The sequence below is a fragment of the Myotis myotis genome, unplaced genomic scaffold, assembly GCF_014108235.1.
Source record: "Myotis myotis isolate mMyoMyo1 unplaced genomic scaffold, mMyoMyo1.p scaffold_m19_p_8, whole genome shotgun sequence".
NCBI lineage: Eukaryota > Metazoa > Chordata > Mammalia > Chiroptera > Vespertilionidae > Myotis > Myotis myotis.
Window position 1 is genome coordinate 1,166,413 of NW_023416390.1, and position 17,061 is coordinate 1,183,473.

The 17,061-nt window shown below is 55.1% G+C and overlaps 1 protein-coding gene across 3 annotated transcripts in view; it reads left to right on the forward strand.

Moving 5' to 3' along the window:
* The window catches only part of ITGAV (integrin subunit alpha V), a 57,048-nt gene that overhangs the window by 36,276 nt on the left and 3,711 nt on the right, over nt 1-17,061 (forward strand). For 2 of the 3 annotated variants that reach the window (XM_036318571.1, XM_036318570.1), the window contains 14 exons: nt 1,343-1,401; nt 3,568-3,722; nt 5,635-5,772; nt 8,060-8,127; nt 8,773-8,920; nt 9,418-9,510; nt 10,335-10,414; nt 12,211-12,291; nt 13,229-13,334; nt 13,895-14,053; nt 14,987-15,097; nt 15,647-15,809; nt 15,893-16,000; nt 16,893-17,015. In XM_036318571.1, the coding sequence (XP_036174464.1) occupies nt 1,343-1,401; nt 3,568-3,722; nt 5,635-5,772; nt 8,060-8,127; nt 8,773-8,920; nt 9,418-9,510; nt 10,335-10,414; nt 12,211-12,291; nt 13,229-13,334; nt 13,895-14,053; nt 14,987-15,097; nt 15,647-15,809; nt 15,893-16,000; nt 16,893-17,015 (1,592 nt within the window). The remainder of the gene's footprint in view (nt 1-1,342; nt 1,402-3,567; nt 3,723-5,634; nt 5,773-8,059; nt 8,128-8,772; nt 8,921-9,417; nt 9,511-10,334; nt 10,415-12,210; nt 12,292-13,228; nt 13,335-13,894; nt 14,054-14,986; nt 15,098-15,646; nt 15,810-15,892; nt 16,001-16,892; nt 17,016-17,061) is intronic. The other variant, XM_036318572.1, reaches the window with a different exon arrangement.

The following is a 17,061-nucleotide window of genomic DNA, read 5'->3' on the forward strand; positions in this document are numbered from 1 at the left end:
GTGGTTCAGTTATTATAAAAACAATCGAAAATGAAGGTGGGAAGTGAAATAGTGCGAAAACAGATTTCATTTGTCTGCTCTCTTATCATGTCATAGATTGGATTATAGAAATACTGTTCCAGAAAGATATGCAGAAGCTCCAGGAGTATGTTAAAAACTAGTGGAAAGTTTATATGTGTGTGTGTGTGTGTGTGTGTGTGTGTATTTGATTTTAGAGAGACGAAGGGAGAGGGAGAGATAGAAACATCAATGATGAGAGAGAATCATGGATCGGCTGCCTCCTGCACGCCCCACACTGGGGATCGAGCCTGCAACCCGGGCCTGTGCCCTGACCGGGAATCGAACCCTGACCTCCTGGTTCATAGGTCAACGCTAGTGTAGTTTTTTAAGTGATGCATGCTCAATGAATATATTAAAAAAGAAGGAAAAGCTAATAAGATTTCAGAATTCATTCATACTTAATTTTTAAAAAGACCCATGAACATTTTAATTTTTAAACGGTATGATCTTTTTCAGATTTAATATCTGTGAGTAGCTGTATGGAAAAATATTATTTTGCTCTAATATACCAGTCTTCTATTGTCCCTTTACTAGTTTTTAAATAAAAAAAATATTTTTTAAAATTTAATGTCTGAATTCTTCTATGGTTTGCGGTTTCTCAAGTCTCCATATTTTTATGCTACTCTTCCCTATAGCGCATGATTTTGCATATTTTCATTCTACCTGTATTTGTGATTTTCTGAAGATTTTTTTCTTTAAACTGACATGTTTTGTCGAAAACATTTTAAGATAGAATGGAGAAACCAGTATCTTTCTCCTACACGTCGGAATAAGTATGACTTAGTCATGATAGGCCTGGACCCACATGCTGTGACGTCACCCCGAGAGCCCCACTTGGGGGAACACCCGGTTCCGGGCACAGGGCCGGAGCACTCAGAGCAGGGGGGGTGACGGGAGCTGGGATGACTTTCTTTCCCAAGAGCCGGGGAGAGCGATCGCGGGCTCGCTAGCGAGGGGGGCGCCCCGTCGGGGAGCGTCGGTGGGACTTCGATGACGCGGCGTCACGTCACGTCCGGATTCTGTCCCTCGTTTCCACGTGTCCCCGGAGCTGGGACTCGGGGGGAAGCGGGGAATCCTTTCCTTTCTTCCTCATCGGGACGAGGGAGGAGGGGAGCCTGCGCTAGGGAGGCTGAGGGAGGGAAGTTTGTCTCGTTTCGTTGTTAAATACAAGATGAAGACAGACAGGACGCTTTGCTGGGCGAGCTCCCCGCGGGCGTGAGGCGTGAGGACACGGAGCATGGTCAGCCTGCGTGACGACGCGTGTGCTCTTGTTTCCCTGCAGCTTCAACGTCAGGTTCTGCCTGCGGGCGGATGGCAAAGGCGCGCTTCCCGCCAAACTGAGTAAGTGTCCGCGTCCGTGTCCGTGTCCGTGGGGATCACGTGAGTTACCGACGCTGCGCACCAGCTCACACTGTGGGGGCGGGAGTCACTCGGGCCGTTGTTACGTATTTGAATGTTTAGTCCACAATCACTCTGTGTGGAAACTCCTACCCAGTGGGGAAATGACACACCTGTTCGCTGACGCAGCGAAGGGTCGCCCCTGAACGTGCCCGCCACCCTCACCGGGCCCAGCGCGTCCCTGTGCGAGGGAACGAGCCAATGGCCCGTAAGCCAGGGGTCCCGATGGCCCGTAAGCCAGGGGTCCCGATGGCCCGTAAGCCAGGGGTCCCGATGTCCCATAAGCCAGGGGTCCCGGTGTCCCGTAAGCCAGGGGTCCCGGTGGCCCGTAAGCCAGGGGTCCTGGTGGCCTGTAAGCCAGGGGTCTCCTGGGACCTCCGTCCATAGGCCTCGGGGAGCCCCCGCTGGCTCTGGCCTGGAGGTGGTTTAGAAAGAGCAGGAGACACGGTCTGGGCCACTCATGTAACCACACAGCCAGCTCCCAGGTGGCTCTTCCCTCCCAAGACGTGGCTCTGCGTCCTGAGAGCAGGGGGAGCGTTAAGTCCTGTGGCCACGATCTGGTAGGGACGGTGCTGGGAGGCACGACAGCGGGCGGAGGCTGCACCTGTGCGGTGGTGTGTGCGGTGGTGCGTGTGCTGGTGCTGGTGCGTGTGCTGGTGCATGCGGTGGTGCGTGTGCTGGTGTGTGCGGTGGTGCATGTGCTGGTGTGTGCGGTGGTGCGTGTGCTGGTGTGTGCGGTGGTGCGTGTGCTCGTGCGTGTGGTGGTATGTGTGCAGTGGTGCATGTGGTGGTGTGTGTGCAGTGGTGCGTGTGCTGGTGTGTGTGCTGGTGTGTGTGGTGGTGCGTGGCGTTCATGGGGAGCAAGGGAGGCAGGCCCTGGTGGGGGCAAGAGGAAGCCCCCAGAGGAGACGGCATGTCGGGGCCGCGGGAAGGGCGTGCCTGGCGTGAGCGCACGGAGGGCAGTGGGGTGGATGGAGCAGAACTGGAAGCGGAAAACCCCTGGGTTTTCACCCCAATGGGACCTGAAGTTCAACCTTCAGAGAAACTGGAGATGCTGTGGTTAGAGGCCTGCACCCCCCCGTCCTGGGAAGACGCTCCTGAGAGCCGGACCTTAGCGGCACCGGCCCTGACTCCGGCTTCAGGCCCGCGGCCGCGCTGTCGCCTTAAGGGGGTGCCTGACCTGACAGCTGGGTCGCCCGTGCTCCTGACCCCACACGCCCTCTCGCAAAAGCCTGTCCTCCGCGCTCCCGCCGGGGGCTGATGGTTTGCACTAAACTTTTGTCCATAAACGTGTCCCCTGTGAAGTCCACACAGACGTTTAGTGCGAACTGTCAGCTCCCCGGCGGGAGTGTGGAGGACAGGCTCCCCGCGAGAGGGCGAGCGGGGTCTGGAAGCACCGCCACACGCAGCTGTCGGGTCAGGCTCCGCCTTAGAGCAGCGGTTCTCAACCTTCCTCATGCCGTGGCCCTTTAACACAGCTCCTCATGTTGTGGGGACCCCCGACCATAAAATTATTTTCGTTGCTACTTCATCACTGTCATTTTGCTACTGTTAGGAATCGTCATGTAAATATCTGATCTGCAGGATGTATTTTCATTGTTACACATTGAACATAATGAAAGCATCGTGATGAATCACAAAAACAATCTGTAATTATATATGTGTTTTCCGATGGTCTTAGGCGACCCCTGTGAAAGGGTCGTTGGGCCCCCAAAGGGGTCGCGACCCCCAGGTTGAGAACCGCTGGTCTAGTGGAAAGGGTGCCTCTTCGCCGCCCTCAGCAGGAGTCCTGCCCCTGCCCTCAGGGAGCGTCATTTGCGTGTGATTTACACGGGGTTCCCCTCAGGCTTGTCGCTCTAACGGGGAAGGGAGGGGCCCTCCACCTGCTTTACTGCCTCAGGACCTGGAGCCTGGATCACTCTGACCTTCCCCTGGGGGTAACTGGGTGAATGCTGCCATTAATTGTGACACATTCATCCCGAACGAGTCGGTGGTGGTCTCCCTGGGAGCACAGCGTCCCCAGGGCGTCGGGAGTGGGCGTCTGTGTGAACCGCGGGTGCGGGCGGGTGTCCGGGGGCCGCGTTGGTTCTAAACCTTTGGTTTGTGCAGACTTTCAGGTGGAGCTTCTTTTGGATAAACTCAAGCAAAAGGGAGCAATTCGCCGAGCACTGTTTCTCCATAGCAGGTCCCCGGGCCACCCCAAGAACATGACCGTCTCCCGGGGGGGCCGCATGCAGTGCGAGGAGCTGGTGGCGTACCTGCGGGTGAGGCCCTTCTCCTCATGTCTCTTCTCCTCTCCTGTTGCTTTTCTTCTCGTCCGGCGCTTTTCACGTTCGGTACACGTTCGTGCTCAAGTCCACAGGAAATGCCCGTGAGGGAGTGCGGCTCTTTATTTTTATTATTATTATTTTTTTAAAATATATTTTATTGATTTTTTTACAGAGAGGAAGGGGGAGGGATAGAGAGTCAGAAACATCGATGAGAGAAACATCGATCAGCCGCCTCCTGCACGCCCCCCACTGGGGATGTGCCCGCAACCAAGGTACATGCCCTTGACCAGAATCGAACCTGGGACCCTTCAGTCCGCAGGCTGACGCTCTATCCACTGAGCCAGACCGGTCAGGGCAAGTGTGGCTCTTTAAATGTCCGGCCCCAGTAGCGGCCTCCTCCTCCTGGTGGACTGCGTACCCCCAAGAGCCCCCCACAATACGGTCTGTGGGACGCAGGGCCCGCCCTCCCGAGAGGGAGTGTGGGGTCACAGGCCTCCCTCGAGAAGCAAGAGAACTTACGTCAACGACCGAACTTTACACTCAGAGACACTAGAACAAGAACAGCAATCAAAGCCCAAGTGCGCAGGAGACAGGAAATCGTAGGGATCAGAGCAGAGATGAACGGAACGGGGTCTGACGTACAAGTCCAGGTCCAGCCAGTGTGGCTCCTGGTTGGGCGTCCGCCCGTGCACAAGAGGGGCTGGTTCGATTCCCGACCAGGGTACCTGCCAGGCTGTGGGCACGATCCCCAGTGGGGGGCATGCGGAGGCAGTCAGTGATTCTCATCGTGGATGTTGTATCTCTCTCCCTCTCCCTCTCTTTCTAAAATAAACGTAAAATTTAGAAGCCCTGAAGGTTCCACCAAAAACTAGCAGAACTGACAAATGAATTCACTTAAAGCAGCAGGATGCAAAACAAGTGTCCAGAAACCCGCTGCCTTTTTGTGCGTTAATAATAGACCATCAGAAAGAGGAACTAAGAGAAGAATCTCACTTACAACGGCACCAAGAAACCCACAGCGACCTTGGAGTAACCTTACCCAAGGATGTGCAAACCCGTATCAGAAAACGATAAGACACGAAAGGAAGAAAGTGGAGAAGACGCAGATACGTGGACGCATGCGCTGTGGCCACGAGATCTGGGCCGGTGGTGCGATGGATAAGGTGTCTGGCTGCGGATCCGAAGATTCCAACAAGGGCATTGAACGAAGGAAGCAGATCAAAGAATATGCACGATCTGATTCTTAAATAGACAGGAAAGCAAACCCGGGAACGTGCTGTTCAGAGACGGTACCCGTTATAAACGGCTGCAGGCCAGCGCGGGGATGGGGCTTGGGCTCAGGACGGCGGTCCCTCAGAAGGAAGGCAGAGGGGCGAGGCGCTCCAGAGAGGACCACGTGGGTAGCTGAAGCGATGGCAGTAACGTTCCAGTTATAATATTGGGCGTGCATTTTTTAAAACTACGTTTTTTATTAGTATTTATTTTAGAGAGAGGAAGGGAGAGGGAGAGAGAGAGAGAGAAATCCATGAGATAGAGACGTCCCTGACCGCTGCCTCCTGCACGCCCCACATGAGGATCAAGCCCACAGTCCCGGCGTGTGCCCTGCCCAGGAACCAGACCAGTGACTTCTTGGCTTGTAGGTCAACGCTCAACCACTGAGCCGCACAGGCCGGGGTGGGCGTGTCATTGAGTGCTCATTTTATTAACACGCTTCGAATCTAATAATGACATTACGATGCATAAACTGATTGTGTTCTCAGTGAATAATAACCTTTGATAAGTTTACATTCACGGAGGGTCTGGCAGAGTTGGGCGGAGAGGAGTCACAGCTGGCTTTGCGTTCTGCGCTGACGGGTTTCTCCGGTAGCTGGATGTCCTCGTTAACGCGCAGCTTCTCCGTTTCTAGGATGAGTCTGAGTTTAGAGACAAGCTCACGCCCATCACCATTTTCATGGAGTACCGGCTGGACTACAGCACGGCGGCCGACGCCACAGGCCTGCGGCCCATCCTCAACCAGTTCACGCCCGCCAACCTCAGCCGGCAGGTACGCGCCTCCTCGCTCCTCCCGAGTCTCAGCCTCTCACTTCTTCACGGCTTGCCGTTCGTGTTTTAAATTACCACAGGGGTTGCTCTTGTGACCTTGGGATTTTAGTCAGAGAAGTACAAGGGGGAGGCGTCGAGTTAGAGATATTGAAAGCCACTTGGAACTTGGTGATACGGAGAGAACGTTGGGGTCACATAGAAAGTTAAATAATTCAAGGAAAACAGCAAAACGCCAATTTACACAGTATTTTAATATTTTGCTGAACAAGTTTAATATCTGTTTTATCTTTGATTTAATTTGAAAAAAATACATACACACACACACACACACACACACACACACTGAGTGGCCAGATTATTATGACCACCCCATCAGTACTTCGTTGGGCCACCTTTTGCCTTCGATACTGCGGCAATTCTTCTTGGCACTGACTCCACGAGGTGTTGAAAGGCGATGCGAGGAATCTGACACCATGCCTGATGAATAGCACTGTCCAGTCCTGTGAGATTTGGTGGTTGTGGAACCAGCTGCCTGATGGCTCTTTTAACTTCGTCCCACAAATGCTCAATTGGATTGAGATCTGGTGATGGTGGGGGCCACCTAAGCAAGGTAAAGTCTCCCTCATGTTCTTGAAACCACTCCTGCACAATATGAGCACCGTGGCATGGCGCATTGTCTTGTTGGAAGAAGCCATCTCCATTGGGATACGCCATCAACATGATAGGATGAACCCGATCAGCAACATACTTAGGTATCGTGGCCCAACGAAGTAATGATGGGGTGGTCATAATAATCTGGCCACTCAGTGTATATGTACAGTACTTTCTTTTCATAAAACCAAATAAAGCAATAAAATGTCATACGGGCTGTATTACAATATTCTTAGAAAGTGTTATGTAAAACCCATGTATTAAGATATTATGATTGCATTTCCTATTTCTTCCTCTTTTTTATTACATGTTCATATTTTTAGGTTAACGTTTCTTCTTTTACAGGATTCTTTACCCTGCATTTTGGTTGTTATTTCTTTTTTGTCTAACACTCTAACATCTCAAATACTCTTTTTTTAAAAAATATGTGTTTATTGACATCAGAGAGGAAGGGAGAGGGAGAAAGAGATAGAAACATCCATGATGAGAGAGAATCATGGATCGGCTGCCTCCTGCACGCCCCACATTGGGGATCGAGCCCATAACCTGGGCATGTGCCCAGACCAGGAATCGAACAGTGACTTCCTGGTTCGTGGGTCAACGCTAAACCACTGAGCCACACTGGCCGGGCTCAAATACTCCTTTGTGTGTGGTTTGATAAAACTATACATGGTAGACGTGTAAGGCAAATTAAAATATATTCTAATGTACTTTTGTATTAAAATCCAAAGTCTTCCGTGATTTGTATATTTTAACAATGTAGTTTACGTTTTACTTTGCACGTGAGTACTTAGAATATGTGTGTGTCTAGGATGGTTTCTGCCCTCTCCACGTGGCCACACACGCTGGACTCCTGGTGTCCAGTGGCTGTTCCCATGGTAGCTCCCTACGTGGCCGTCCCATGTGCTGTGCCCATGGCTGGTTCCGTGGCTGTTCCCGTGGCTGGTTCCGTGGCTGGTCCCATGGTTTGCTCTCTGAACTGCCGCTCTGTCCCCTCCTCCCTTTATACCCCGCAGCCACGTTTCCATGGCGTTGACAGAACCGTAGTCTGGAATGAGAAACCCTAGAAGGAGTTTATTTTGCCCAAGATCACACACCTTAGCTAGCAGCTGCTGAGCCCTCATTTATTTTTTTCATTTTTATTGATGTCAGAGAGGAAGGGGGAGGGAGGCAGATAGAAACATAAATGATGATCGGCTGCCTCCTGCATGCCCCCTACTGGGCATGGAGCCTGCAACCCGGGCCTGTGCCCTGATGGGAATCGAGCTGTGACCTCCTGGCCCATAGTTTGATGCTCAGTCACCGCACCCAGCCGGCCGGGCGGAACCCTCATTTCTTGACTGTCGCTTTCTCTTCTATGTGACACTTCATTCCACAATCTTAGCAGCTCAACTGGAGATGGAAGGAAAGCTCCCACCTGGTCGTCTGATGTCCTGAGGCCTTTCCTTCCTGCCAGTCCTGACCGTTCACTGGCCCGTGTAAAAGGAAGTAGCCACGACCCCTGTTAGCATGCGAAGTGGACGAATCCATGTGCCCGTATATATGTGTGCACATGCGTGCCCACGCGCTCCACGTGTAGTAGGACGTGCCCCGCACCGCGCTCCCGCACAGGAGATATAACCACTCCTCTCTCCTAGGCTCACATCCTCCTGGACTGCGGCGAAGACAACATCTGCAAACCCAAGCTGGAGGTCTCCGTGGACAGGTGAGGCCCGCCCGCCCGTGACACCGCGCACAGGACGGGCACGCGGCGGGGCCCAGCCCCTCCTCCCGGGGACGGTGCATCTGAGCGAGAACTCGTCACACCCGAGGGGGATGCGTGACTGTCTGACGGCCAGGCTGTCGGTGCTGAGCTTCGGAGCAGCAGGCGCTGGGTTCTCCTTGCTGTGTGGGCGACAGGCTGGTCCCATCCCCCGCTGGGTCCTGTGAGAGGCCACCGTGCCCTCTCATGGCCGCCCTTCACCATCGGCCTCCTCCCGACTGAAGGAATCCCATCACATGTGCACGAGACATAAATCACACAGAGTTTTTGTGAGAATCGTGGCAAATGAGCAATTCAGTTTTCTCCTAAAATCAGAGACCGAGTGCGCACAGGGAGACGTAAGGTGACGCCCGTGATGGGTGTGTGCGGCGGGGATATGCTGGCGCCATCGCCTTGTTCGCTCAGACGAGCGTGGGCTCCGCGCCCGCGTGCAGGTCCCCGTTTCCTGTTGAGCTGGGGGTCGTGTAAACGCCCCGAGACGCTGGGAGGGTGTCGGTGCCGCCGTCTGCGTGTCTGTCTCCCGTCCCGTGGACGGCTCTGCTGCCCCCCGCGGCCCGTCTCACGGTCTGGGCCTGTGTTGCCCCGCAGAGACCAGAAGAAGATCTACGTCGGGGACGACAACCCCCTGACCTTGATGGTGACGGCGCAGAACCAGGGCGAAGGCGCCTACGAGGCAGAGCTCATTGTGGCCCTCCCCCCGCAGGCCGACTTCATCGGCGTCGTCCGCAACAGCGAGGTAGGCACGGCCTGTTCCGGAATCCAGGGACCCCCAGTCTCATGCCGCCCGCCCGGGAGCTCCCCACACAGTGTGTGCCAGCCCAGCCGCCCCCCCGGGCTGCACGGCCAGCCAGCCTGCCTGTCCCCATGCCCTTGCCAGCTGCTGCCTCATCGGGCTCTGAGGACACGGTGGGCATGGCCTCTGAGGGCCTGGAACCCGTCGGGCAGACAGTGCCTCGGCCTGGCCCTCGGACCCCGGCCCTCAGCTGCTGGGGTTCCGTGTCTGCATCCAGGACCTTCCAGAAGGGCCTCCTCGTGCATACGTGGCAGCTGTGCACGCCTGGCTTCTGCCCGCCCCGCCCCTGCTTGCTCAGAGGGGTGTATTGCCTTGTCCAGCAAGAACGTAACCGTCCGACTGCATGACACTGTCCAGGAACGTTTTACTCTCCTGGCTTCTGCTTTCTTTTTTCTGTCGTTAATTTATTTTCCTTGTAATCCTTTCTCTGTCTCTCCAAGGCCCTGGCGAGACTTTCCTGTGCGTTTAAGACAGAAAACCAGACCCGCCAGGTGGTGTGTGACCTGGGGAACCCCATGAAGGCTGGGACGCAGGTGAGACGTTCTGATCACGTGGGAGTGTTTACCTTCGAAGGAAAGTAGCACATTCTTTCCCCTGTGGGTTTGTCTACAGTAAATTTCTTAAATAAACACTTCAAAATGGTGCCTTTCAATGGGTTTTGACTTAGAGGCCAGTGATTGGCAGGTGCTCGAACCACCAAGCCACCGGCCAGGGCGCACGTATATTTAACACAATGTTTCGCTAACAAGTGGAACGTACTTTGGTTTTGTTTTTTTCGTGTTTCTCAGTCTCTCTAGCTTCTCCACTCACAGCTCGTTCAGTCCGGACGAGGCCAGGTTATTTCCGGTGGCCAGCTCCGGGCTTTGAGAGTGGGAAATGCCTGTTTATGTGTCATTTACACGAACCCACAGCCGGCGTCCTCTCCTCTTGTAACGGTCCCACCTGCAGGAGCCGGGTGCTGGGTGTGGGGCGCTGTGAGGGGCGGGGAGCCGGGGCTGGCGCTGCCCGTGTCTCCGGAGTCCAGTCCTTCCTGCCCCTTAACACAGGCTCAGGGTTCGCTTCCTGCAGACACATCTCTGTGCGGAGTTGTTTCGTTCCATTGAACGAACAAACGTTCACTTTTTCATTTTTTTGGAAGACGATGAGTATTACAAGGAGGTGGACTTACCATAGACCCCATCATGGGTTGGCCCAGGGGTCCTGGAAGAGCTTTGCTAGAAGATCGACTGTAATGAGTCTGTTGAGACACCTCCAGGTTCTTGCGAGCGCAGAAAACTGGTTAGGACGTTCTTTTTATTGGTCGTGGACGTGCACTAATCAGACCTGATTTTCTGACATCTCCCTCCCCTCCCGTCAGCTCCTCGCCGGCCTCCGGTTCAGTGTGCACCAGCAGTCGGAGATGGACACGTCCGTGAAGTTTGACTTACAAATCCGAAGGTATGGCACGGCCTTTCTGCTTTTCTAATTGGATTTATTGGGGTGACTAAGAACCACCTTTCCAATTTATAACTGTTGAGGAAATATCTGTTAAAAATGGTATCCTATCTAATAAAAGAGAAAAATGGTAATTAGCATACGACCGCTACCCTTCCCATTGGCTAATCAGGCGATATGCAAATTAACTGCCAGCCAAGATGGCGGCCGGCAGCCAGGCAGCTTAAACTGAACATGCGGCTTGCTTGCTTCAGTGACGGAGGACTCCAACGTTCCCCGCCTGCCTTGCCGGCCTCTGAGCCTGCAGTTTGAACATTGTAACAAATATAGAAGATAAACAAAACCCCAGAAACCTGTGTTCAGCTAGCCGGGATCTCAGAGCTGGAGTTATACATTGTTTCGATTACAGAACCTAAACAAACTAGATACCTGCTTTCAGCAGCAGAGGCCTCAGAGCTGGAGCCAGGCTAAAGCTGGCCCAGAATAAAAAAAGAAAAAAGAAAAAAGGAGCGGTTGGGAGCTTCAGTCCCAGCCTGAAAACAGCCCTCAGCCCCTCACCCAGACTGGCCAGGCACCCCAGTGGGGACCCCCACCCTGAAGGGTGTGTGACCAGCTGCAAACAGCCATCATCCCCTCACCCAGGCTGGCCAGGCACCCCAGTGGGGACCCCCACCCTGATCCAGGACACCCTTCAGGGCAAACCAGCCAGCCCCCACCCGTGCACCAGGCCTCTATCCTATATAGTAAAAGGGTAATATGCCTCCCAGCACCGGGATCAGCGGAGCCGCGAGGCCTCCCGGCACCGGGATCAGCATGACAGGGGGCAGCGCCCAAACCCCCTGATCAGCCTGCAGCTCTGTGTGTGACAGGGGGCGGGGCCACAACCTCCCTATCGGCCCTGCTCTGTGCCTGATACGGGGGAGCTCCCCAACCCCCTGATCGCCCTGCAGCTCTGTGTGTGACGGTGCGGTGCCCCAACCCCCCCACCCCACGGGCCCTGCTCTGTGTGTGATGGGGTAGAGCCATAACCTCCCCATCGGCCCTGCCCTGAGTGTGACAGTGGCGGCGCCCCAACCCCAATTGGCCCTGCTTTGTGAGTGATAGAGGGTGGCGCCCCAACCCCCTCATCCGCCCTGCTCTGTGCATGATGGGGAGCTCCCCAACCCCTTGATGGTCCCTGTTCTGTGCGTGACAGGGGGTGGTACCGCAAACCTCCCCATCGACCCTGCCTTGAGTGTGACACAGGGCGGTGCCCCAACCCCCCAATCGGCCCTACCCTGAGCGTGACTGAGGGTGGCATCGCAACCTCCCAATCCGCCCTGCTCTGTGCATGACGGGGCGGCGCCCCAACTCCCCAATCGGCCCTGCTCTGAGCCCGACCAGGGGCTGCACCTAGGGATTGGGCCTGCCCTCTGCCACCCGGGAGCAGGCCTAAGCCAGCAGGGCGTTATCTCCCGAGAGGTCCCAGACTTCGAGAGGGCACAGGCCGTGCTGAGGGATCCCCGTCCCCCCCGAGTGCACAAATTTTTGTGCACCGGGCCTCTAGTATAATATAATTTAATATGCAATAGAATAGACTAAAACTTCATTACGTGATTATACCCTTTTAAAGTCATTGTTTATATCGTAAGAATGACCGTCAGTTTTGAGTTTATACGACAAGAAGTTAAGTAAAACTTGGAATTAAACGCTAATGCATATCATTGATTTGTATGTTTTCATCTCTTTGTTGCTTTCCGTTTGCTCGTTTGAGTGAGGGTGATGCTCAGCTTGGTCCTCTGGCGTCTTTTCTCTTCCAGCTCCAACCTCTTCGATGAAGTCAGCCCGGTGGTGTCCTACAGAGTCGACCTTGCTGTCCTCGCTGCCGTGGAGATCAGAGGGTCAGTGTGGGCACCCAGCAGTGTCCGGCGTTCTCACGACTTAAGCTCCTTTACAAAGGAGTTTGTTCATCTTCCCCTGGGGACGTTTTCCCTGAGTTTTAGAGAGAGTCGAAGGGAGGGGAGCGGGAGAGACAGAGAGAGAAACATTGATGTGAGGGAGACACGGCAATGGTTGCCTCCCGCACGCACCTCACCTGGGGCCAGGGATCCAGCCTGCAAGCCAGGTGCATGCCCTTGACCGGAATCACACCCACGACCTCCGACCTCCGGGGCGCAGGCCGACATGCTAACCACTCGCCCACATGGGCCAGGGCGGCGGTTACTTTTTAGAAGTAAAGCCTCGGCCCCTCGCTGCTCTGGGGTGGCAGGCGCTCCGCTTGCTGCTGGCCTGTGAGCTGCAGCTCCGGGGAGAGAAGGGTCTAGGCCAGTGATGGCGAACCTATGACACGCGTGCCAGAGGTGACACGCAGACTCATTTTTTTGGTTGATTTTTCTTTGTTAAATGGCACTTAAATATATAAAATAAATATAAAAAATATAAGTCTTTGTTTTACTATGGTTGCAAAGATCAAAAAATTTCTCTATGTGACACGGCACCAGAGTTAAGTTAGGGTTTTTCAAAATGCTGGCACGCCAAGCTCAAAAGGTTCGCCATCGCTGACCTAGGTGCTGCTCCAAACGTTCGTTTGCGTGTCATCTGAAATAACCCCCAGGCGACAGCGGGCACAGCGTGAGTGCCCTGAGCTCTCACGCAGCTTGGCACCCGTTCGCCTGTCGCGTTAGCGTCGTAGGCAGGAGTGCACACGGTGGTTCTTCCCTTAAACAGGCAGCGCTTTTGTAACGGTGAGGTCTGCTTTTCTTCGTCTGGGCGCAGGGCGCTCTCAGAACGAACCGATGTCACTTGGATGATCATGGTGGGTTTTCTCTGGTTGTTTAGGGTCTCGAGTCCTGACCATGTCTTCCTCCCGATCCCCAACTGGGAGCACAAGGAGCACCCCGAGACCGAGGAGGACGTGGGGCCCGTGATTCAGCACATCTACGAGGTGCGCGGGGTGGGCCTCGGGGGGCCCGGGCGGGGCCGCACGGAGGGGACGGCTGCTGCTGGAAAGACGCGTCTGAGTTTTACGGAAACCACGCGGGTGTGACTGCACCAGGGCTGTGTGAATTGTCCCCAAGCTCATTTTCATGAGACAAGTGGCGTCAGTGGCTACCGAACGCAGTCAGCACACGTGGTTGTCTCAAGCCCCTTAGTGCCACCTGAGTGGAAGCCACAGGCGGCCGAGTATGTTCACAGGGACATGGCCAGGTCCGACTCCACATGGGAAACGCCGAGAGCAGATCTGGCTTCTGCGGGAGGAGCATTTCCTGTGCCATCTTCACCAGAACCTTGCCCAGATCTTCCTCTCTGCTATGTTTTTATCCCGACCTCCCCCTGAGCAGATCCCGGGTTTGATCTCCTTTGCGTAGTAACAGTCGTGTGGTGATGTGAGCGTAACCATGGAGACGCTCTGCTTCCGCTCCTGTTGCTAAGGCTCCTGCGGGAGGGCGGGGGCTGTGGGATGGAGCGTGGCCGGACGAGGCTGACGGTTTCCCGCCCCCGTAGCTGAGGAACAACGGCCCCAGCTCCTTCAGCAAGGCCATGCTGACCCTCCAGTGGCCCCACAAGTACCACAACAGCACGCTGCTCTACATCCTCCAGTACGACGTGGACGGGCCCATGAACTGCACGGCCGACACCGAGATCAACCCCCTGAGGATCAAGGTAGGCCCCCGCGGCGGCTCATCGCGGGCAGGTTCCCTCGCTTTTTCCCGAACCGACCCGAGAAATGCACGGAACGAAACGGCCGTTTCCTCGCAGCCCGTTCCGCAGACCGTTTTAGCTCACAGCCAGGCGGCCGGGGGTGCAATTGATTGTGTGTATAATGACTCTCTGAAGTCCGGGGGCGCCATGTCTAGGGGGTGCTCAGTGACCTGTGGAGGGATCCTTTTACATGTGAACTGTGGAGAGAGAGGAAGCGAGAAGGATAGAGAGAATCCTCACTGATCGGCCGCCTCTTGCACGCCCCACACGGGGGATGGAGCTCACAACCCGGGCCTGTGCCCTGACCTGGAATCGAACTGTGACCTCCTGGTTCATAGGTTGTTGCTCAACCACTGAGCCACACCAGCCGGGCTCAGGAGGCATGAAGTGACCTGATCTGACTTTGGTCCCATTGCGCTGTGATTTGTCCCCAGACGTTACCGTGTCAAGGGTGCTCTGTTGTTGTCATTTTGTCTTTGGGGAGAAGGTGCCCCGTTTCACGGCTGGTTCTCGGGACTTGGGGGCCTAGAAGCGTGGCGTTTCGTGGGGTCTGTGGACGTGGGGACCGCCCCCTCCCGCCCAGCACACACACGGCGCCCTGTAACGTGCAGGCTCCTCCGGGGGGTTGTCAGGTTCCCCGGGAGGCTGCGAGGGGAGGAGGGTCGTGGCCAGGCCCAGGCGACCTTCCCTGACACGTTCAGGGCGGACCCTCACTTCCTGTGTCTCCGCCGTGTGTGTGTGTGTGTGTGTGTGTGTGTGTGTGTGTGTGTGTGTGTAGGAGTGGGTTGCCCGTCCGCCCCGGTTCGGCCCCGTTTAAATGGCCTCTGGCAGCCTGTGCGACGATGGGCGTGAGCCGTGTCCGTGATGACGCGTCACTTTGTTCTGTGACCCCAGGTCTCCAGTTCGCAGCCGGCGGAGAACGACAGCGTCCCCGGGCAGGGCGAGCGCAGCCACCTGGTCACCAGGCGGGACCTGGCCCAGAGCGACGGGGGCGTCCACACGCTGGTGAGTGCGGCTCCGCGGCGAGCCCTCAGGCATGACACGCGCGGTTCTGGGACCGACCCGCAGAGCATGTCAGAGGCGGCGGCAGCTGTGCTCGGAGAGCTGCACGTGGTCCGTGCCACTCGGTCCTCCCTCCCTACTCCTGTCTCGCGAAGGCCCGTCGCTGTGGTTCGCCCGTGGCAGACACGCTGTTCCCACGTGCTTGTTCTGTTCTCCGGTAACTGGCCCATTTTCTTCGTCTCGCCCTGATCTTTGAGGCTTTCCTGCAAAACTGCAGGAAAATCCCAGAGATCTCAGCAAAAATAGTATATAAGAATAAATTTTGAAATTGAACGGTTCTGCATGCCCGGCCGGCGTGTCTCCATGGTTGAGAGTTGACCTATGAACCAGGAGGTCCCGGTTCAATTCCAGGTCAAGGGCACAGGCCCGCGTTGCAGGCTCCATCCCCAGTGGAGGGCGTGCAGGAGGCAGCCGATCAAGGATTCTCTCACCATTGATGTTTCTCTCTCCCTCTCCCCTCCTCTGACATCAATAAAAATATATTTTTAAAAGGCTGTGGTGGGGACAGCGACCTGTCCTGTGAGCCGTGTCTCGTTGGCAGGGCTGCGGGGTGGCCGAGTGCCTGAAGATCGTCTGCCAGGTGGGGCGCCTGGACCGCGGGAAGAGCGCCATCCTGTACGTGCGGTCGCTGCTGTGGACCCAGACCTTCATGAACGTGAGTGCGCAGGCGCAGCCCCCGCACACGCCTGCGAGCTCCGCAGGGCATGAACACGCCTCACACGCATGTCCCTCCCGCAGAAGGAAAACCAGAACCGCTCCTACTCCCTGACGTCGTCGGCGTCCTTCAGCGTCATCGAGTTCCCCTACAAGAACCTCCCCATCGACGACATCTCCAACTCCACCCTCGTACGTCGCCGGCGGCCAGCGGGGCAGATGCGCGGCTTCCTGCCCTGGATGTTGCGTTTACTTAGATAACGGCCGTTTGGCTGTTTTGATGATTTAAAGTAGTGGTTCTCAACCTTCCCAAGGCCGCGCCCCCTTAATCCAGTTCCTCATGCTGTGGTGACCCCCAACCATAACATTATTTTCGTGGCTACTTCATAACTGTACTTTTGCTACTGTTAGGAATCGTCATGTAAATATCTGATCTGCAGGATGTATTTTCATTGTTACACATTGAACATCATGAAAGCCTAGTGATTCATCACAAAAACAATATGTAATTATATACGTGTTTTCCGATGGTCTTAGGCGACCCCTGTGAAAGGGTCGTTGGACTCCCAAAGTGGTCGGGACCCACAGGTTGAGAACCGCTGATTTAAAGTAACTAAGAGTCATTCGATAGGATTATAAACTAGTTTAATAATTTACTCCCTCGCCCCATACCTGTTAAAGGTAGGCCTTTCTCTTCAGCATCTTGTCCTGTATAAGAGTCTTAGCATTTCCTGAATCTCATGGGGGAAGTTCTTGGCAGTTTTTCCCCTTCGCGTTAGAAAGTGGGACGTTAACTACAAGGAGTGAAGGCATTTTAAAGGTCTTTGATCGGAGGATTGAAAGTTGGACCAACACACCATCGACTGGACCGGGTTGTCTGAAAACCACTTCAGAGGCGACCGGAAGTTGCCCTGCTGTTGGGAGTTGTGTGTGTGTGTGTGTGTGAGTGTCTGCTGTCGATGCCAGATGTTCAATCGTAACTCCTCAGACACAGGAAAAGGAAAGAATGTGAACACCGTTAAAACAGAGCAGGCATCCGGTAGCTGCGCTGTTTTTAAGACCCAAAACCTTCTTTCCCTGACAGGTCGCCACGGACGTCACCTGGGGCATCCAGCCGGCGCCCATGCCTGTCCCCGTGTGGGTGATCATCTTAGCGGTCCTGGCAGGGCTGCTGCTGCTGGCGGTCCTGGTGTTTGTGATGCACCGGGTGAGGAATGGACGTAGGGAGGGGCGGGGGGGGGGAGGGGGGAAGG